Source organism: Lupinus angustifolius, chromosome LG05, assembly GCF_001865875.1.
Source record: "Lupinus angustifolius cultivar Tanjil chromosome LG05, LupAngTanjil_v1.0, whole genome shotgun sequence".
NCBI lineage: Eukaryota > Viridiplantae > Streptophyta > Magnoliopsida > Fabales > Fabaceae > Lupinus > Lupinus angustifolius.
In genome coordinates, this window is record NC_032013.1 from 978,371 (window position 1) to 1,001,263 (window position 22,893).

General features: G+C 31.9%; 2 protein-coding genes across 2 annotated transcripts; one reads left to right on the forward strand and one right to left on the reverse strand.

Moving 5' to 3' along the window:
- LOC109347327 (FACT complex subunit SSRP1-like) lies at nucleotides 1,226-7,435 on the reverse strand. Its single transcript, XM_019587097.1, has 16 exons — nucleotides 7,337-7,435; nucleotides 6,600-6,785; nucleotides 6,294-6,399; nucleotides 5,624-5,760; nucleotides 5,329-5,412; nucleotides 5,148-5,242; nucleotides 4,895-5,003; nucleotides 4,549-4,635; nucleotides 4,360-4,452; nucleotides 3,979-4,176; nucleotides 3,732-3,877; nucleotides 3,495-3,645; nucleotides 2,569-2,673; nucleotides 2,303-2,479; nucleotides 1,752-1,830; nucleotides 1,226-1,606 (listed from the first exon to the last, which is right to left on the reverse strand). Exons 1-16 carry the CDS (start codon nucleotides 7,388-7,390, stop codon nucleotides 1,476-1,478), a joined length of 1,938 nt encoding a protein of 645 aa, XP_019442642.1. The 5' UTR covers nucleotides 7,391-7,435; the 3' UTR covers nucleotides 1,226-1,475.
- Nucleotides 15,633-19,494, forward strand: LOC109347328 (plant cysteine oxidase 2). Its single transcript, XM_019587098.1, has 5 exons — nucleotides 15,633-16,260; nucleotides 17,476-17,594; nucleotides 17,819-17,981; nucleotides 18,554-18,772; nucleotides 19,152-19,494. Exons 1-5 carry the CDS (start codon nucleotides 16,035-16,037, stop codon nucleotides 19,274-19,276), a joined length of 852 nt encoding a protein of 283 aa, XP_019442643.1. The 5' UTR covers nucleotides 15,633-16,034; the 3' UTR covers nucleotides 19,277-19,494.

Genomic DNA, 22,893 nt, shown 5'->3' on the forward strand with positions numbered 1-22,893 from the left:
ATAAAGTTTCTTTTTCTTGTCCTTAAACAATATTCTTATGTCACTTGTGAATATTTGGTTTAGTTATTTGTCTTCATGGGAACAGAAAAATGCCCACAAATCTATATCTGATATTCTGGTGGTACTCATATACTAAAAATATTTATTTTCTTTCTGTAGTATATTTACGTGCATTTTTAAAGAATTAATCTCTTCCAGAGTGTGTAATTACCCCTTCTAAAAGGTGCTGCACCCAATAAGCTAAATGTGAATCTGTTAGTTTATTGGAAAATCCAATAAGGTTTATAAGGTTTTACATCATCAGACCAATATATTGTTGATAAAAATATATATTTCTTTGTCTTTTGTTTAATATTTAACTGCATTCTAGAATTTTTGTTGCTAAGAATAAAGTTAATTGATTTAATTTTAATTTATTTAAAGTCTGAAAATTGTTTATAACTATTATTCAATTATATATTGTTACATTATTAAAAAGATTACTAGTCTTAACTCTTAACCTTTATAATAAGAATTCAAATTATTTACAATGAAAGTGAAAGTGTAAATCCTTATAATAACTTCAAACGTCATGTATTAATTGACAATACAGAAAATATTAAAAAAGTAATTAGTCTTTATATTACTTCGTATACTTCTTGTTTCTCATTGGTCATAAAAGTAAAACATTAATTATTTCTCATTGGTCATAAAAGTAAAACATTAATTATATGTGTATACTTTACATTTTCGGACCATAATAAACAATGGATACATTAAGTGATCCACATATATTTAGACAAAAAATGTGATCGATCCAAATTTAAAGTCCCATGATTTTTATAAATTAAATTTATTAACTTATGTTGATGGGAAGAGCTTGCAGCTTAATGATATGTAGGCATTGCTACCACAGAAAAATGGCAATCAAAATGCACAAAACAACCCAAGTTGTGTTTAAAAAAAATGTTTAGCCCATAGGAAAAAATATATGGATGAAAATGTTAATCACACATTTATAGAAAATTATTTTCCTGTTGATTATATACATAAACAGTTTTGATCCCATGAATTTCTTTTTTTTTAACTGAATCCTAAATTTAAAAGAAATGAGGATGAATTGAAAGGAAACAAAATACATTTATAGTTTAAAACTATCATTTCCACCAGCTAGAATAGATTATAGTTCCAGCTGCAACACATTTAAACCAGAAATGAACAAAAAGCAAGAAAAGAATAGGATATGGTAACATTAAAATTGTATTAGCACAAAAGCTAAAACATTAAATTCAGGTCACCTACTTCAGCCACCACATTACAAGAAACTTAGAAGCAATATTGTTTCCAGTTATAAACACATCTAATCAGGTGCAGATATAAAACTTAGTTTCTCACTTCATATGGAAACTAGCTTTAGGGAAGATTTCTCGGCGAAGTACCTATAAAACTGCATTTCCACATAAACTGAAAGGATTGCTTTCAACATTAACACAACCTTACGAACTGTCGGATTCATTTCCCGAATCAACATTCGTGGGTTGTGGAGTCTTGTTGTAACCACTAATCTCATCCTTGTAACGTATTTTATCTGCACGGGCTTTTGCTTCGTATGGTTCCTTCTCTTCCGCTGTATACATTCAACAGGAAAAGAGATAGAAAACTTATTTTCAACACATAGCTAAGCTTTGATCATGAATGACATTGTCATTCAATGGAAATGTACCAAAACAATTAGCTTGGCAATAATAAGTCAGAATGAAATTGTCACATACCTGACATCTTTTTCCATTTCTCTCCAAGTACTCTTCCCACATCGGTAAACGAAATTCCAGGATTAGTTTTCTTTAGATTCTGTCATCAAAGGAACAATCTTAATGAAATAATATGTAGAGGTACTCAATTTATAAAACCTGACTTAACATGTCATCCATTTCAACTTATTCTCCTATCTCTTAACTCAGTGCTAAAGGCCCTAACCACACTGAGTTAACAGCATGAGTTCAGACACAGTGGATGTGCGATTTGAGGCTCACTTGCATCTACTGCAGGTTTACCAGATGAACTTGGATCATCCAGAACTCTCCTTTGCTAAGATTATCTTCACAAAACCAACTTAAGAAACTTGACTCTCACCCCAGAATGTTTATATTTAGTAGAGAAAAACTATGCACAGAAACCTACTAGAACTACCGATTATAACCACAAACTCAAGAATGCTAGGTAGCTAAGCAGAGTAGCAGACAGGAAGTGAAATGCTCCCCCACAAACAGCCCACACGCCCAAATCCAACTACGCTGCCAATATGTATGATAAAAGAACGCACCTCTCTTTCCATTTGAGAAAAGAACATGAAACCAGACAATGCCCTCTTGGGTGCATTTGGGTCTTTTTTCTTCTTCTGTTTTTTCTTCTTTCCATCTTCTTCCGCTTCTTTTGGTTTCCTCTTAGAAGTAGATGCCTTAGAAGATAGATCCTTCTTTGGTTCCTTTTTAGCGGGCTTCTGAAAATTGGTAATCATAAAGGTGTCAGACACATGATTTAAAGAATAGAGGAGAGACATCATAATAACACAGGCAAATATAAACTTGCCTCTTTCTCATCATCACTACCACTTTGACTACCATCAGAATCTTCTCCTCCAGAATCATCAGTTGGAGAACCTCCATCATCCTTATCAAGAACAAAATCTTCATCCTGCAGACATTTATCACAAATTATGATATAGAGAAGCAAATCCAAAACAGAATGAATTCTACAACAGGGAGCCCACCAAAAAGTTCCAAAGTGTGGAAACTCAGACAGACTGAAGATACATGATCAGAACAAATGACCACAAACATACACAATAGTGAGCAAATCGTATAACACAAGACGCGATAAAGATTAAATACATAAATAGGAGAATGTTTGCTTAGATAATTGTTAAGGTTCCAATGTTTCATCTCAACCAATTTGCAATTAGAGAAATTGCCCAACTGGTGTTTAAACTATATCTGGGAGGATGAGGTAGGCAATGTAGGAATTACTTTCCAACAGTGATGGATCCATAAATTTTATGAAGTTGTCACATACCTGACATCTTTTATGTTACCATCTCACAAGAGCAAGACAATTAGACGTAGATGGTAACATAAAAAGTGAAAAACCATTTGACTTTTTTGCCTAACCTACACTGGCTGTTAATACCATATTTTAAGTAAGGTGCTTTCCAAAACTAATTGCCAATGAGAGGAGTAACACAATAAGTATGTAAACCACACCATGGAGAATGCGGCAGACAACGTTGGACTTAGTTTCCAACAGTAATAACATGAGTGTGAGTTAAAGTATGGCAAAACTGAAGCAAAAGCAGATTTCCTAATTCACTTTAGTTTTTCATGCCCAAATATACGGAGGCTGCTGGATAAAAATAAGTGATGTCTCCTTAATTACAGGACTCAAAACACAATTTTACTAAATGCTACTCATAAACTAAAGAAAATGACAAAAATAATGTAAAAGTCAGATCTATGCACCTCCTCATCACTCTCATCTCCACCACCAGCTTCATTTTTAATCCGCTCAAGATGTGGATCAACAGCATCATCATCATCAGTCTCAAGAACCTTAGCCATACCACCAGGGGCCTGGGCATCTCCTAAGTTCATAATTTTCAAGCCCTTTGAACTGCATGTATAGGCCAAAGTGAAGACTATATAATGAATAATAAGCTTTGCACACATGAAATTTTTAGGCAACAGGCTAAATTTTACCTGATAAAACCATATAAATTGTGGTATTCATTTCTCTGAATATTACGGAAGAGATGTTCTGTCTCAGATTTTAGTCTGACCAGAAGGTCAAAATAATGCATATTTGAACCACCAGCAGCATGTCGCTCAAATTCCACATAGTCAATCTAGTAGGAAACAGCAACAATTAAAACCTTCAATCAATTTTCTTATGTGAATGTGAACAGTAATTTGTATAGGCCAATCTATAAACAGAATTTGATTTTACCTCTTCATGAAGAATAAGGGTAGGAGGTTTAGGTAGAAAGAAGAAGCTCTTCTCAAGAGGATATAGAATTCCATCTTCAGCTTTCAAAGATGATTTCACTGCATAACCATCTTGGCAACTCCTAAATTTTCCAGGTTTGGTAACTTTAGCACCAGATAATCCTCGCAATATTGTAGTGAAGACTTCATGGATAAGTCCCTGATTATTTAATTAAAGTAAAACGTAAATTATTTGCCAAAATTGCTGTAGTTGCCAAAATTCTTGCATCACTCAATCAACTAAAATATACAAAATGCTCTCTAATTTTCCCAAATAGACTATGAGGAGTGGCATCTAATGGATTATATACTACATATCAATATGAACAGTTTAGTTAAATACCTTATAAGACATGTCCAACTTGTCCTTGTACTTGGTATTATAGAGATCTTCACCCATTGACAATTCACTTTGCACAACTAAATCAGTTTCAAACTATACAGAAATGAGCAAAGAAATGTGTTAGGTTTAGAAGCAAAAAAAATATGTATCACTTATATTGGTAAACCATGAAACTAGTAAGAATGGTACCTGCATCACAATATGAGGGTACAAAGTTTGCCCTTTCCGAATAGGGGGGTCAAGACTGATAATAACAAAGGTGTGCGGCTGATTAGACTACAGATACACAATCAGTTGAAAAGAGAAACTGTCAGTATTCTAAATAGGTACAAAAAATAAGACATCAATTTAAGACATGGATGGTAGGCAGGTCGCACTCAATTTTTTGATACGATAAAAATTTATTGAGCGGATGAAATATAAGAAAAACTTCATCAAGAGATATTATAAAATACTGAAGTTCAACACCAAACCTACATTAACATTTTTTGAAATCAAATGTTGGTGAAATGAAGGCATGGGTCAAGAAACTTACCTTAGGAAGTAAAAATAGGCGAACCACACTGCTGTATTGTATTTTGAAATCATTAGCCTGTCCTTGAAGCCGCAAGAAAGACAAATGTAACTCAACACTGTATCGTCCTCTACACGGAAGAACAAATTCCAATTAATACAGATCAAACTTTATCTTGAAAAGACTGAAGACATGAATGCAAGCAGCAGCATACAAGACAAGAATAAGAAGCCAAAATCACTTGATTAAAACATCTATCCATTGAAGATATTACCTTGGTGTAAGGATTGCAATACCCTCAAATGTAACGACAGCATCTTCACCTCCAGCACCAACATCAGCCCTAGACATGATTTGGTCACGGAAAACCTGATATACCAAAAATATTGTACATATGTATGTTAACCTACAAGTTTTTATAACATGAAAGTTATTAAAGTGATGAACAGACTCACCTGAGCAGGGGGGTGATTTTCATCACCAATAAACTGGGTGTTGGAATTTGGTATGTGGAAACTCATCTCCATCAATGAATCTTTCTGAGAACATAAGTACATAACATAAACAATATTAGACCATAAACATTGCAAACCCATGCTGAACCTGTTAAGCTGAAATCTACAATATTGTTCAAAATTAAGCTTAGATTAGGGAGATCTTGCACTAGCTGCAAGTTATCCTAAACTATATATCTTCGCAAAAATCTCATGAGACTACATATTTGTATGTGTATATAGAATGTTGATATACCTCATTAGCTCCAGTTGTGTCATCCACATGAAACTCCAAAATCACGTCATTTTTTCCTTGAAGCTGTGTTTGAGCAACATCTGCTAGGGACACTTCAAAAGCTTGCTTTGAACCAACCATGAAAGCCAGCATATTTCCTGAAATGGAAATAAAACCTTAGGACTTCCACTTGTAGCATATATTTCCTGAAATAAGGTTGAGTGCAAAATAAGAAAGCAAGAATGAGATAAAGTTCCACTCTGACAACTCTCTCCAGCCACCCAACCTACCTCTTTTCCTTCATATTTGGCAATATACAAGTATAGAATAAGCATTCTCTCTATTAACTAGAGAAAATAAAGAGAGGGAAAATCTCTTCACTTAAAACTGCACTTCATTTGATGGTGGCAATGTTTCCTAAATTCACAAGAGATGTAGATCCTTCATTATTCAAGAAAATCTACTGCATGTCCTACAACAAACTAGATGACCTCAATGGCTTAAAATGTTACATACATGCCATCATGAATATTGCTATGTACAATATATGCGTCCAACATTTTTATTCTCCCAAACAGTTAGATTTTCTGGAAGTATAGCAAGAATGACAAATATGTTTGAAGTACACATGATGCATCATGTTCAGAATATCAAGTACAAAACATGTCCATTTTATGTATATATCACGAACCATTTAGATCAACTTCTCCCCAATTACGCCCAGTAACAGAAAGCTGCTTCTCTTCTACTATTATTCCAAACGTATTTTGGAAAAAAGTTGTCAAACTTGCAACATCCTGTGGAATACGCATGACATAAGAATCAGCATTTGATAGTAATCAAGTCAAGTCAAAAGCCAACGTACCAAGTCATCATTATTTAGATCCATTGAAGTATGACTAAAAGGAACAAAAATAAGAAACCGAACCAAATGTTTGATTTTCTTTCTCTACATCAAATATACTTAAGTCAATGCCCAGAAAGGTTAGATAGTAACCTGGTCACGGAATCCGGTGAACTTGTAGAACAACCCGTCTTTAATCTGAACACCAAGTTGATTGGTCCTTGGAACCTTCATCCATGTTACGCCCATTATGTCAGATTTATCAACTTCGATCAATTTGCCACCCCCTTGTCTCCTCCATAAAATGCCTTCTGAATATATTTTCATCTGTCCTGTATTCTGTGACCATTATATGAAAAGAGGTGTCATACATAATAGTGCTACTACTTTCATTCACCTATTCACATATTTAAGCAAACTAAAACTATTTCTTCTTAACATCACTTGTTTAAGAAAAACGCAATGGAATTAATATATGATAATGTAGGATTAAAATGGGAGAGCAGGGAAATTTGGAATGAAAATCATTTTGAACTTGCATGGCAATGATATAACTGCATAAATTAACGAACTCAGTAATAAAAATTAGAACAAAAACCCACTAACACACAAATTTCCAGCACTAGTCAACAAATTCAGAACATAACATGTTATCTTGTACAGTGAATAATAAAAACATTAATAATAATAATAATTAATCATTAGGGTTTAAAACCCCAATGATTCGATTAGCAAATCAATGTTTCACGGAATGACATTCTCGTAAGACCAAAATCGGAAAACACAACGAGAATGAAACTAGGGTTTTGGCTTTGAAGAGAGAGAGAGAGAGAGAGAGAGAGAGAGAAGAGTAGGGTTTGAAAAGGAGGGAAGAGAAGAAGAGAACTAACGGTGCCGCCGCGGCCACCAAGGGTGATGTTGTTAAATTGATGACCGTCCGCCATAGCTGCTGCCAATCAAGCAAGGAACTATCAAATGGAAATGCACACAGCAAGTAAAAACACAAACACAAGGAACAAAAACTATATATATATATAATTCAGACCGATAACATATCTTGTTCAACTACTAAAATCATGGCATCTGTTTCATTTAATTATTTTTTATAAAAATATTTTTAAAATTAAACAAAATATTACACATATCTGCGATGAGACTTTATTCTTTAATAAATTTGTGAAATTTGAAATGTGACGGTTTAGGATACTCAAATAATAATGTTATTGTTTTTTTACTCTTCGAGAATAGCCCTATAATAAAATGATATATCATACTACAAATTTTTATATCATAAGAAAAGTAACATTTGTCAGAGAATGATATTTATTTTTAATCATCGGTTTACAAATTACATATATCATTTTGATTTGGTTATGAGAGTTTGTAGAAGGATTTAGGAGACAAATATATCATTGTTGTATATTGGATGATAAAAGACTTTCATTTACTTTATATTTTGGGTAGGTTGAGGTGAATTCTAAATTTCTAACATGATATCGACCCTTCATCCCAAATGTTTTAGTTACCATTGTTATGCTTAAGCTAATCATTCTCTACAATTATTCTTCTCTTATGATATTCAACCGAGAATTATTGTCATTATCATATTTAAGGCGTTAATGGAGTAAACTCTTGTCCACCTTTTCCGAGCATGTAAATCTTCTTGTTCAATTTAGTTTTGTGGTGGTATCAATTCCATAGTCTCAATCTTTGCACATCATTATACAAATGTCAAAGAGTTAAAGAAGAAGACCAACATTCATAAACAACACCAAGAACCTCATGATTGGTGTTTTGAATGCAAACATGGTGGCAAAGTTGATGTTTGCCATCAAGGGTCACTCATTTTCTTCTTCTTTTCTAAGAACACTTATATGTTTTTTTATTTTAATGAAAATAAAAAAAAATTATTGGTTTTTTATTTATTTTTCAGCATAATGTTAATATATTAATAAACAACTGGTTAAATTATTATATCACTATACTAGTACCCTAACCGGTTTGATAACAAATATAGTATTAATAATATTAATTCAATTATTTTTAAGTATAAATTTTTTCCAATATGAAGACTTTACACTTGAATATATTTAATTTAAAGAATGCCTTATTTGATATCCAATTACTTTTGCTTACATTTTCCACTCATGGTGGTGCAAAAGCTACCTAGCCTTCTCTTTGCAAAAGATTTTCTAAGATGGTGTCATCTAAAGTTTAATTTTTTTCACCTTCTCATATAAGAGATTAAATGCATAAGGTAGCGAATGGAAGCTTTTTTCTTTGTTTCTTGATCAAATATTTTGAATTAATGGTTTAAAATAGTTAAAATGATAAAATATTATTTCCTTATTAACTTTTTGTACTATCATTTAGTTTATTTGGTTATAAATTGAAAACCTAGGAAATTAAAAAACCAATCTTTCTTTGTAGATATTAGCGTCTCTAATAATATAATTTTCTATTAAGTTCCGATTTTTTAATAAAAAAGGACCCGGAGAAGAAAATTGTGATGAGAAGAAATCTGAATTATTGAATTCTAGCTGTCACAATATAGTTTACATATTCTCTCTAAGTAAAGAATTAATTCATTTCAGAGTGTGTAATTGTATTTCTTAACAACTATTGTTTACAGAAATTGAACATTTAAATTTTTGATTTATATGAAAATTCAATAAAACCGTATATCACTATACCATTAACTTGGTGTAACTAGACATTTAGAGGGGAACCCCAATTAGAAAATGTTTGTGTATCATATGGGTCTATTAGTATGTAATTAGTAGATGACATGGTGGTTACATAAGTGCTCCAAGTACGAAATAAATATTTTATTTGTGAAAAACAATCAGTTTTTATTATCTCCTAGTCTCAAAATTGGTTATTTTCAATTTTCAGTTGAGGAATAATCTCTTTACTACATACAACAAGAAAAAAGAAGTTAAAAGTGTATCGAGAAATTAGAGGTGTCAAAATGGGTTACTCGAATGAGTTTGGGTTAGCCCACATCAGGTTCGGGCTAAAGTGGGTCGTGCTAAAAAGTCCGGATACAATTTATGCACATCAAATAGTAGTCCAAATCTGCCATAAGTGGGTTGTGGTGGGCAGGCCCGCATAAACTAATTTTTTTTTTAAACTTTTAATCTATTCAAAAAATATGTATTATTTGATATTAACGTATAATTTTTGTTAACATATTTGTTATGCCAAATGCAACCAAACTTATAGAAACAATGCATTGTATTTGAGTTAAGACGTGATGTTAAGTCCATGTGTATGATTTTTAACATAACTCATTTATTAAATATCTCATTTCTATTGGACTCTCACTCTCTAACATAATATAATTTGTAACTTCACTTTAATATATAAACATTTGGATACTAACAAAAATATTATCTTTTGTATGTTCTTTGTCAATACTTTCATTGAGAACTATTATATTAAATTTGGTTGTGTGGAGTTCTCTATGATAAACAATTTATGTTGATTTTAGTTTTGTTGCAAACGTTATTTTTTTTTATTATATTTTTTGGTAAAAGTTAAATCTAATTAAATACACAATAACATAATACTTATTATCTATTTTTTATTATATGTTGTTTTGTAAATTTTCATTTAGTGCTTATTAACAAGCCAAAAGTCTCAAGAAAATTAAAACATATAAGTAAAACGGGTAGCCCGAACCCGTCTAAGTAAGCTCGGCCCGAGCCCGAATTTATAATAGCCTGGATTTAATAAAAAGTACATAAAATGATACCCAAGCCCTATAGATTTTCAGGCTTTGGCGGGTCGGCCTGACAGGCCCACCCATTTTGAGAGCTCTACGAGAAATGATCAACCTTGGATCCACCTACTTTAAGACTTAATTAAAAAACATAGTCCACATATTAGCTATTTATTCTATAAAAATATAACGGTTTACGTCATTTGAATTAATCAGTAACTCCAAACTATTAAATTTTTATAGGATGGATGACAAATACATGGAGTAAGTTTATTTAATCTACTTCTAGAATGAGTGGATCCTTACACAAGAGAACTTTATCAAAAGACATTTGAACCTTATAATTACCTCCTCTAATTGTGAGCTTACTAGTAATGTTAATGAGTTCTCTAATCATGCACGTCATAAGCAAGTGCCACAAATGTAATTTGAATACTTTCATTTTTACTACCTTATTATATCATTCATTATATATATATATATATATATATAAAATCAAAATTCAAGTATAATAATATATATAGACACACTCACACAAGAGCTATTTCTCTAAATTTTCAACTTCGTTTTTCCTCTTATGGGTTGAAATTGTTTCCTAGTATAACACACTAATCCAATTTTGTAGGGTTTTTTTGTCACTACTAAGAGGTGTGTGACTGTTCCTTCCAACAAATTTCGCTCTCAAAAATTGAATAATTAACTTTTTGATATTTCGTTTGGGAATCTAGTGAAGGCTAACATCATTAAACAATTACATCTTTTAGTCAACTTTGTAGGTTTAAAGAATAGGTAGAAAGTGTTTCATAATGAAAATAGAAAAAATGTTGGATGGCTCAATGTGAATACAAAGAGACGTGAGTCTCTTTCACAAAAGGAAAATATTTGTTGGAGTACTTGAAGCATATACAGCTGAACGAGTGGGATTACATGTCCCTAATCATGTCTCAATTTTTGTTCCGATTTAATAAACAATGTTACTTATTTAAAAAGAATTTTTTCAAAAACCAAATTAATATTTTTATATTACTTAGAGGATACTAATTGACTAGAAACATGAAGACATAGTGATTTTGGAACAGAAGATCTCGCTCTATGTTGAAAACCTCATCTATGCACGAAGAGGTTTCTTGGCATTAAAAGATGATGTTGATGCATGATACCATGAAGGAGAGTTGGTGTAAGTTTGGTTAGCAATTTTCAGCTTGGTTTTTGTTTGTATCTTATTTTATTTATTCATGCATGTATCCATGTTATAGAAATGGATGTAAATGTGATATTTGTTAGTGTTTTTTACTTTATCAACCAATCCTATATAATGTACTTCATGTCATTTAAAAAGTTTCACTCATTCAATAGTTACCTAAGAAATACAAGACTAATCGATAATGTAATAAACTTTACCTAATATTATTGATAAAAGCAAAAGAGCACCCATAATGGTAACAAAAAAAACTGTTCGTAGCGAAATAAACATGTTCTTTTCCCAAGTTCACCATTGGAGATGAATCGTTCTTGTTTTTATTTCACAACGGTAAGTTAAATAAGCAACGTTCTTAAAGTTGTTCTTAAAGTTGTGAGTCAACATTAAAAAATGGAAAAAATTATTACAAGAAAGATAAATGTAAATGTGGACTAGGTTTGTGAGGTCAATTTAAGAACGAAAATAAAATTACATTTTAGCTTTAATTGCTTTAAGTTGTTGGAAAATAGACTCTCTAATGTAAGAGAAGATCCCAACACAATAATGATGGTTGTTGCATTGTTGGAGGGTATCATTCCCTAATATATTGATTCATCAAACCATAAATAACAATACAATCTACTAAATTTTCAATTATGTCTCTCTTATCCATAACCTTAATAAGTGACTTCCAAAAGGGCTCATAGCCTCATGACTTAACACATGCGGACATTGTTTACATATAAGTCTAGTTTTGTAAGTATATTTTTTGTATTATTAAAGGTATTTTCTCATTTTTTTGATAATAAATTAATCTCTTTTGGTATGTGTCTGTCCCTTCAATAACGTATATGAAAGTGATATGTCATTGAATGTAACACTCAAGAAAAGTTTTCTAACTTAGGATAAGAATAATGTAGAGAATAGGTTGACATTGTAGATAAAAAATCATTCTATAACATTTTTTAATGTTTCACACATGATTCAAACATGAAGCCATGTAAACATTCTACTACACATTGTAACTAATCATTTTTCACAACTCAAGAGTTTATGACTTTATGGTGTCTTTGTAATACATAATAAGCGTGATAGACATTAATTTATTAATAAAATTAACTCCACCCTAAGATTCAACTAGGTTGATATGCAACCAAACAATGAACATGAGCTTAGTTCAAATCCTAATAGTTGCTCTACCCTTTAAAAATAGAAAGAATAAAGTTTGTCCATAATAGAAATTTATTCTATATTTAATCCAATAGAGAATAAAATATATTCTCATAGCCACTAAAATGATTAACTTATTTCTAAAAACTAAAAAAAACATATATCATGATTTTAGTGGTTAAACATTATAACTTATGGTCAAAAAAATCTTAAATATCATTTAAACCAAAATTTATGTGTATAAAAGTGTAATATCTATAAAAATTTATATATAGTCATTATATTATTTATTTATCTTATTTTAAATAATCAATAATAATTCAATAAGATTGTTAGATCATATATTAATAATATATAAAACTAGTATATAATTATTACATACATATTTTTTTCTAAGTCTAAACCTTGTATTGAGTGGATTCTAAAATCTATTGGATGGGTTATATGTGGCATGAGCATGTCGGTTCGGCACGTGACCGAAATTTGACTTGAAATCATTCCGAAATTTTCTTTAACACGTGCCACTTATTTAGGAATAGTTCCTTCATTATTCCTTGTAATGTGCAACACGTGACAATCCAAATTTAAAATTGAGTCAAGTAAATATGTTATTATAATGTAATAAATTTAAAATTTATGTATAGTAAGATCATTAGATTGAAGATGTGAGATGCTAAAAGTAAAATGTATTTCTAATATATATTCTAAATAAGTGATATCAATATACACATCTTAAGGGAGTCATAATGTGATCTGATGGTGAAGAATGTGGTCGTAAGTAATGGAATACAGGAGGTTGTAGGTTCGAGCCTCACCATTAACCAAAAAAGGAGTTATAAGGTGGTTATATGGTAGAGCGTATGAGGTTGAGGATGTAGTCTCTTTGGTTTAGTTTTTGTTTTTACGTTTTTAAAAAAATGTTGGAGAGATGAGACAAGTCTTATACCCAAAATCTTGCTCCAAAAAAAGTCATCCTAAAATAATTGCCACATAATAAAATTAGTCCAAAATAAAATTCATCCTAAAAGAAAAGTCAAGAATAATTAATGGCAACCATTAAACTATCATTATTCAAGGGTGCCCGCTTGAAAGGAAATTAAAATTGATAAATAACTTCTATATAGGATCGTAACCAGTCCACTTCCCCGACTCATTCTATTGTTTCATTTTTTGTCTCGATCCATTCTATACTCATGTAGATACTTTGACCCAAAAATTAAGAATATTAAAAATAATTGCGAACAAATTATGCAGTTCTAAGTTTGTTAAAACATGTTTAAAATTTAAAAAGTAAGTCTTGTGTGATATGCTAAGAATGTTTGTGGTTTGAACTTGACTGAATAGTTCGATAAAGTCATTTCTTGGACATGAACCCGACAATATTTAAGTCAGGATTGAGTCAACCAAATATGTTATCATAATGTATAAATTTAAAAATTATGCTATAAACATCCTAAGATGATTTATTTTAAAGTGTATTTCATTTTATATCGAATTGTAGTAAGATTATACATTTTAAAAGAGTGTAAGATATAACATGAGGTTGGGAGGACTCAAAGCATAACTTGAATCCATCCCAATAGCACAAAAGTCTAATTTCTAATATCTTAACTCATCAAAATAAACTTAAGACGAGACATATTGGAGAGACGAGACAAGAATATACCAAAAAACTTACTCTAGAATAAAATTCATTGTAAAATAATTGCCCATAATAAAATTCATCCAAAATAAAAGTGGAGAATAATTAATGACAACCATTAAATTATCATTATTCAAGGGTGCCCCACTTGATGAGAAAATTAAAATTGATAAACACATTTCATATAGGATGAAAATGAATCCAATACCCCAACCATCCATTGTTTTGGTTTTTGATCTGAACTTGTCATATATACAAAAATTAAGACTATTAAAAACAATTGCTAACAAGTTATGCAATTGTGCGTTTGTTTCCTATAATAATTATTTAGAGGGAAATAAAAAAATATCAAACATAATTTAAACACAATTTAAATTGATTATTAAATACAATTCTTTTTACTCAAACAAACATAAAAAAACAAAGTCATTACTTCAACATTATGATGAAAAAATTATTTAGTAAAACTTGCTTAATAACCATACAACTACATTAGATTAAAAATATAATATCACTTCTTAACAACATAGATATGTTACTATATAAATTTATGGATTAACAATACAGACTAATAATATAACATTACAATTATTATTAACATAATATTATAGATATGTTACTATATATATTACGGATATTACAATTACATATTAGTAATATAACATTACAATTATAATTAACATAATATTACATATATGTTATATATATAAATTTAAAAAGGAATTACATATCCGAGTACTCGTGAGTTTAAATACTACATTACTCAGAGTCCCAAACTCATCCAACGTCGTGTTTAAAAATCTTTTATCTTAATTATCCGCGTTTTTAGTTATCCATTGTAATCCATTTTTCATAATTATTTCTACTTTCATAATTATTTGTGCTTCTCATCCTATGTATAAAATATTTTTAACTACATATCTAAAAAATGGTTATGTTTCTACTTTAATACTACTCCTTAATTAATAGTCTATTTGAAAGCAAAAAATAGATATACAATCCCTTTAATTAATAGGAATAAATAAGGAACATAGAAAATATAAAATATCTCACATGAAAATCTTTTAAATAATATCTTATAATAAATGTAACAAAATCACAATGTATTACAAATTTTTATTTAGGGCCACATGTAAATGTGATGATATAACAAATGAAAAGGAGTTGAAATTCTCTCAAATACTATAATAATTTCATAAAAAGAGAGAGAGAATAGATCTAGAAATAATTTAACACAAAAAATTCATATACACCACATTTGTCATATTCTTAGGGAATATAAATTGGAAAGTAAGAGCCAAAACCATAAAAATGACCAAATCATAAAGTGCATTTATACTGTATAAATATTGATTTGAAAATGAATAAATAAATAAATAATAATAATAAAATAAAGAAAGTTTTTAAAATCAGGTATTGAAAACTGCCCATTGGAAATTCAAACATAGCCCCTGGTTTTCTCTTTCCAAAAAACCACACTGTTTTTTTTTTCTCTTTCACTCATTCTTATGCTTCTACCTCTTTTATATCAATTTCATTCACAACTTTGTTCTACTACAAATACCAACATTTTTCCATGCCTTTTTTCACATCCTCTTTTTATTATTATTACTCCAAAACAACATCAAAACCTCTTAGAAAGTACAAAGCAAGAAAAAATAAAATAAAATTCTGACCTTGTTATTTACCTTATTACCCCTGTTCTGTTCTATGTTACTGTTCTGTTTCTGGGGTTCTTAAAGTTTTCATTTTTAAGTGTTTTTTGGATACCCATTTTGATTTTATTGCTTTTTTCAATGTTTTCTGGGATACCCATTTAGTGAAATATTTTGTTCATCTGAATAGTTTTGCAAAGTTGAGTTTTTTTTTTGAATGGGTATTGAGAAAACTTTGGTTGATAGAAAAGTTGGAGATTTTTGTGAACTACAAAGAGACACAATTACTAACAGCAAGTCAAGGAAGAAGAACCGGCGGCGTCCTAAGAAGACGGTGTCGCCGGTTCAGATTTTGTTTGAGACTTGTAAGGATGTTTTTTCTTCTGGTGGTGTTGGAATTGTTCCTCCCCCTCAAGATATTGAAAAGCTTCAATCTGTTTTAGGTACAAGGTTAAATTTTTGTTTATAATTCTGTTATGTTTTATTTAGGTTGTTTTTCATGTTATTGAAATTCTAGATCTTTGTTGTTTTCATCTTGTTACATATTCTAAAAAAATTATTGTTTTATATCATTGCTTACTACTATTCTATCAAATTATCATTGATTTAGTAAGAAACTTGTGAATAAACAAATGATCAGTAACATTACCCTTGTTCTTGCGTAGCATTGGATTCCACTTAAAATATTTAATGAAAAGATTTATATTAAATTTCAACCATTTCAATTCATCCAATTCTACTTCTACTGTGCAACTTATCAATTGTATTGTGTTGACCCTCTTTCTCTACTGAAATTATTAATCTATTGTTTTGTTCCTAGGATTTTGTTTCATTGGATGGGTTTTGCTAGGGACTTTATTTGTTTTATATATTATGTGTCATCATTTTAATTTTATAATATATCTTTCTTGTTTGGTTTTGTTTTGTACTGCCCAATTTCACAAATTTCAACCAATGTACGATGTTATCTATAACCCTGTATTTGTTTAAATTGATTGGATATTGGGGTTTGTGCTATTGTATATGCTAGTTGTATTTTCTCCCCTCAGGGTGGGATATGCTTTTGTGTCTTTATATGCATACTTGTATTTTATATTTATATTCTAAGTTTTTCTATATTATATAGTTTTTTTTATCATGTGCTTTGTTGTTCCTCACGAGATATGTTTAAATGTGATGTCAATTTTCTTGTCTTTGTTCTTAGTTTAATCAAATTCATTTTTGTCTGAGCTTATGTCTCTTTGTTTTCTATGTGTGATAGAGCATTATAATGTGTTCGATCTATGTAGCCGATCCTAACTAATGAGATAAGAACTTGGGCATTGCTTTGTGCCGGTTTTATATGTTTGAAGCTGGATTTATGTAGTGATTATATGTTTAATATCCCTTTCTATTCAACTTATGTAGTACGGATACTTCAAAATGAGATGTGTATGCTTGATATTATTATGCACTTTTTGTACATATATTTTTTCGATTATTTATCGACATATCCATGTTGTATTGTAAGGGTGTTCCATATCTTATTCGCGCTTCCTTATGAGTCAACTCATTAACACCAATAAATGTTTAACCATTTGTTATTTACAGTTTTGAGTTGCTTTCGTAAGGTTTATGTGCCTCACAAAGCTTACAATGTATAGCCTTTGTTTGTGCAGATGGAATAAAACCGGAAGATGTTGGCTTGACACCTAACGTGCCGTATATCCTGACAAATGCTGAGCAAAGAATTTCAAGAATTACATACCTGCACATTTATGAGTGCGAAAATTTTTCGGTATTGCTTCTAACTGAACTACTTTCGTCATGCATAATGCACAGAAGGATTAATATTTTTGTGTCTAAGACTCTCTGTATTCGGAAGTCTCTTTGTATCCGATTATCTTAGTTGGAGATGGAAAGGCGCATTTTAAGAGGACAAAACTTTATACGTGTTTCTTTTGTTTAGCATTCACGAGACTTGAACCGGAGATGGTAACTTTATTTTATCATGTATTGCAGATGGGAATATTTTGTTTGCCACCTTCTGGTGTTATTCCTCTCCATAATCACCCCGGAATGACGGTTTTTAGCAAGCTTCTTTTTGGAACTATGCACATCAAAGCATATGATTGGGTTGTCGACTTGCCGGCTGGCTCTCCCACCATTATCAAACCATCAGAAAGTGAGTATTTTCCTTTTTTATATTCTTTCCATATTGTCCTATTTGCCGTCATGTTCAAAAGAGGAAAATAATTATTATTCACACTTTATGTATCATATTTTCCCATTTAATACACATATATTTGGATGGAGAAGCAAGACATAATAAATTTCGAAAAAAAATTGGAGACAAAAAGAAAAGAATGTTAATATTTGATAGTTATGTGTGTTTATTAGCAACTTCCTTAAGTAATACCATCAAGCAACTCCCGAAACCAGCGACGCTTCTGGTATTGCTGAAGTCCCTCATACCATTCATTTCAAGTCATATCATTGGTGAATCTAAGTTCAGATGCTTTGAAAAATATGTTACTTACATGCTGTGTTGTATTTGGTGACTATCTTTAAACTGTATACAACAAAATATAGTTTCCTCGGCGCGAAGATTGAGTTAGCTAAGTGCTAGCACCAGTTTGTCATTTATTCTAATTCTCCTTATATTTTGAATTTTCATTTTCATGTCATTTATTCTAGTTCCCTGCTCTACTAGGAGAATAAGAGCAAAAAGAAAATAATCGGTTTTTAATCATGCAGACCTTGTTCCTGAGACGCGGCTTGCAAAGGTTAAGGTAGATGCAGATTTCACTGCTCCTTGCAACCCGTCTATCCTTTACCCTGCAGATGGAGGCAACTTGCACTGTTTCACAGCGGTGACAGCATGCGCAGTTCTCGATGTGCTTGGTCCTCCCTATTCCGATCCCGATGGCAGGCACTGCACTTACTACCAAAATCACCCTTTCTCCAGATTTTCAGGTAATCTTGCCACTAAAATCCTCTTAATTACTATCAATGCTTTCAATTTAATGCTTTGAAAGAGATATAATCCTTTCATGATATTTTATCAAAATATGCCATTTCCACATCTCCATGTTTTTAATATTTGATTATCGTAAAGGGTTGTCTGTCTCCGTGCCTCCGTTTGACACAGATGTCATAAGTTCAAATCCGGGAAATAAACACTTTATTTCTTATATAGATATGACTGTGTACATTAATATTCTCAGAACCCGACTAAGTGGGATCCTCGTTCAAGGAGTGGTCCACTTTTGTTTTTTCTTGGAGTCCTAAACAAATGGGCCCCACCAATTGTCTTTCTCATAATGAAGTTGTTTTGTTTGTTTTGAAATTTCAGTTAATGGAATATTCATAGCAGAAGAGGAAAAGAAAGAATATGAGTGGCTACAAGAGAGGGTTCTACCTGATGATGTGGAAGTTGTTGGAAAGATGTATAATGGTCCAATGATTGTGGATAACTAAATCTTTTCAGTTCCTATAATATTTCATCCTTTGTTGCACAGAGGAATTTTTTGTTCTCAATCAATGTTCATGTTACAAGAGAATCTTGTTGGTTTTTGTTATTGTTATTATTACTGTTTTCTTTTCTTCTTTTATGCATGGAACATGAGGCACTTGTCTCTTGGTAGTTGGTGCTGTTTTCAATAGTCTATATAGTTATTATTGTCGGTGTAAGAATTTTTACGTAGTCATTACATCATCTATCATTCGTTTGTATTGATTTTTTTAAAGTCAATGGTGATTAAATATGAATGATGAATGATATAGTGATAATGTATAAAACTCTATACTTACATTTTTCTCTTATTAATTTATTATCATTATTAGTAGTAGTATTATTTTGTACATACACCAAGAAACAAGAAAAGACAAAGGACATGATGATGATGCACCTGAAAATGAACTTAAAATGAAGGTGCAATGCAATGAGCTAGCCATATGAAATATTTTCATTTAATAAATTTACTCTTGGATGATTTTAAAGCTTCATTAAAGTTTGTGTTTAGTGAATTGGTATTTGGGTATTAATGTTATTGATATTGTAGCAGTTATTAAACCGGTTAGGATACTAATATAGTGGTTTATTTATTAAATTTTATACTGATAAAGTTAAATATATTTTGTATTAATATTAATGTTGAGAAATCAATAAAGAAGATAATAACAATTTTTATTTACATAATTTGTTAAGACAAAAAGGTATTACTTGATGGTAGATCGTGTTTTAGACATAATTTGTCAAGCTCATTTATATGATTATTTCACTTAGCTTATTGATAGATGAAAATCTCTCAACAAGCTCACTTTGTCTATACTTCACACGATGATGCTGCCATAGCCCAATGGATACTCGTTTGAAAACTGTGCAAAGTTGAAAAATTAAAACTATGGAATGTTGAAAAGTTGAAAACTTAGAAAACTGAAAAAGTGTGTAAAGTTGAAAAGTTGTTCCTTCACTCTCTAATCTATATGCCATATTAAAACGATAAGGGTGAATTTCTGGCATTTGTAGTTCTGTTTCATAACCTTTGTAATTCTGTTTCAGGTAGTTAGGAAATAGGCTATAAATAGCAACTTTTCAAAAAGCAGTTAATAACAGATTTCCATTTTTAGAAAGTTTCCTAAAACTTCTTCTTCTTCTTTCCTCAACACAAATTCTGCAATTCTTGATTGATTTTAATAAGTAAGTTCGAATTCTTTTCTCAATTCATAGGAATTCCTACGCTTATTCCATTGAATTCATCGATTCAAGTGTGAATTCCTTGAATTCTCTTGAACAACCACATCATAAAACAAACTCAATCATTTGCCATTTGCTTTCACGTTTCATACTTCCTTAACCATTTCATACTTCCTTCTTCTTCGTTTTATACTTTCATTGTTTCAACTTTCAAACTCACGGTGCAGACGACTTACCAACAATGGCAAGAGCAACGAAGAGCGAGAGTGACGGCGGTGACGAGCTAGTGGTGGTTCTTCTGACGGCTAGATCTTCTACAAGTTCTTTATGAGCGATGAGTGAGTTTGTGACCCTTTTGTGTGTTTACTAGTTTAAGATTTTTTTAATTGGAGTTAGACTTGCCGATTTAACCAACCGGGTTCTATTGGCCTAACCTAGTTAGAATGGATTTAACACGACCTAAAATGGAAAGGTCAATGTGGGTGAACTCAATACCTACATAGGGTGAGTATGTGAAGACACTACTGGAAAGATTCAGGGATGTTTGTGATGACCCTATGACAGAATTGATGAAACTTAGGCAGAAGAGCACCATAGTTGAGTATCATGAAGAATTCGATGTCATCATTACAAGGTTGGATCTTTCTGAAGACTATATGCTGAGTTGCTTTCTGGGAGGTTTGAAGAACGATGTACAGATGATGGTACGCATGTTTCAGCCCCAAACTGTAAGGAAGGCCTTCACTTTGGCTAAATTTTATGAAGCTGCTAGTCCCACCATCCAGAACCAAGGGAGAGGCAAGAATCCTTCTTTTAGCACTACGGGAGGAAGACCCTTACTTGGTCCTAAACCAGCTTTGCATACTGAAGCAGAGGGTATGAAAGAGAGGCCAAGATTCAATAGAAGCTTGACACCAGCATATATGAATGAGAGGAGGGCAAAAGGGCTCTGTTACTTTTGTGATGAAATGTACACACCAGAACATAGCTTGTCCCACAAGAAACTGCAGATTCATCTGTTAGAGGTGGATGAGTTGGAGGATGAGGAGGTTGGGTCTGGTAGGGATCAAGAAACAGTGCTGAGTTCAAGTGAAGAACCACACATTTCGGTTAATGCCTTAACTGGGGTGGCCAATTTCAGTACAATGAGGGTCACGGGGAGGTACAACAAAAAGCCTTTGCACATTTTGATTGATAGTGGCAGCACTCATAACTTTCTTGATAGGCAAGTAGCTGAAAGAATTGGGTGTAGAATTGAAGAATTGCAACCTATCTTAGTTATTCGGTTGTAAGGAACTTTAGTTGGACTCTCCAGCAAAGTACATTCACTTCAGATATGATGTTGCTTCCACTGGGGTGTTGTGATGTTGTCTTAGGCATTGAGTGGCTAATCACCTTGGGAGACATTACATGGAATTTCAACAAGTTAACCATGGAGTTTTGCCTACAGGGAAGAAGACATGTGCTCAGGGGTGCTACACAACTTGATTGCAAATCTGTTAAGGCTCAACAATTAGAGAAGGCTATGCTAATGGGGGTCCATCTCTCAATGATTCAGATTGGCACTACAGAAGGGGGTCTCTTGCACACTCTAACAACTCATGCTGATGCTAACCAGATTCCTCCTACAATTGAGTGTATCCTACAAGCATATGCTGATGTGTTTGCCAACCCTTCTCAATTGCAACCTGCACGAGTAGAGCATGATCATAGAATTCCTTTAAAGCATAATATGGACCCTGTAAACAAAAGGCCATATCGGTATGCTAAGGAACAGAAGGATGTTATTGAAAAATTGGTCAATGATATGCTCAGTTCAGGAGTAATCCAGACCAGCAATAGCCCTTATGCCAGTCCAGTGGTTTTGGTGGGAAAAAAAGATGGTACTTGGAGGCTCTGTGTGGACTACAGGGAGCTAAACAAGGGCACCATCAAGGATAGATTTCCTATTCCCTTGGTTGAGGACCTCATGGATGAGCTACATGGCTCTGGCATCTTTTCTAAGATTGACTTGAGAGAAGGTTACCATCAAGTGAGGATGAGTTCCAATGATGTTCACAAAACAGCTTTTAGAACTCATAGTGAGCACTTTGAATATTTGGTGATGCCCTTTGGCCTAACAAATGCTCCTGCTACATTCCAGAACTTGATGAATTCAGTTTTCAAGGAGTTCCTCAGGAAATTCTTGCTTGTCTTTTTTGATGACATTCTTATCTATAGCAGTACAATAGATGAACATCTTGTACATTTGGAGTTAGTGCTTGCTAAGATGAGGGAACATCAGTTGTTTGCTAAGCAATCTAAGTGCTACTTTGGAGTTGGAAGGGTGGAGTACTTGGGGCACTTCATATCCAGAGAGGGTGTAGCCACTGACCCAGCCAAGATCAGTGTAGTCCAG

Bases quoted from the DNA above. Each gene is read 5' to 3' on its own strand.
- LOC109347327 (XM_019587097.1), bottom strand. From the start codon at position 7,390: ATGGCGGACGGTCATCAATTTAACAACATCACCCTTGGTGGCCGCGGC. The intron at 4,636-4,894 runs GTAAGTTTCTTG...GTGTATCTGTAG, and splicing joins GCCTATTTTTACTTCCTAAG to TCTAATCAGCCGCACACCTT. The intron at 2,674-3,494 runs GTGCATAGATCT...AAATGTCTGCAG, and splicing joins GAGATGAGAGTGATGAGGAG to GATGAAGATTTTGTTCTTGA.
- LOC109347328 (XM_019587098.1), top strand. From the start codon at position 16,035: ATGGGTATTGAGAAAACTTTGGTTGATAGAAAAGTTGGAGATTTTTGT. The intron at 17,595-17,818 runs GTATTGCTTCTA...CATGTATTGCAG, and splicing joins ATGAGTGCGAAAATTTTTCG to ATGGGAATATTTTGTTTGCC. The intron at 18,773-19,151 runs GTAATCTTGCCA...TTGAAATTTCAG, and splicing joins CCCTTTCTCCAGATTTTCAG to TTAATGGAATATTCATAGCA.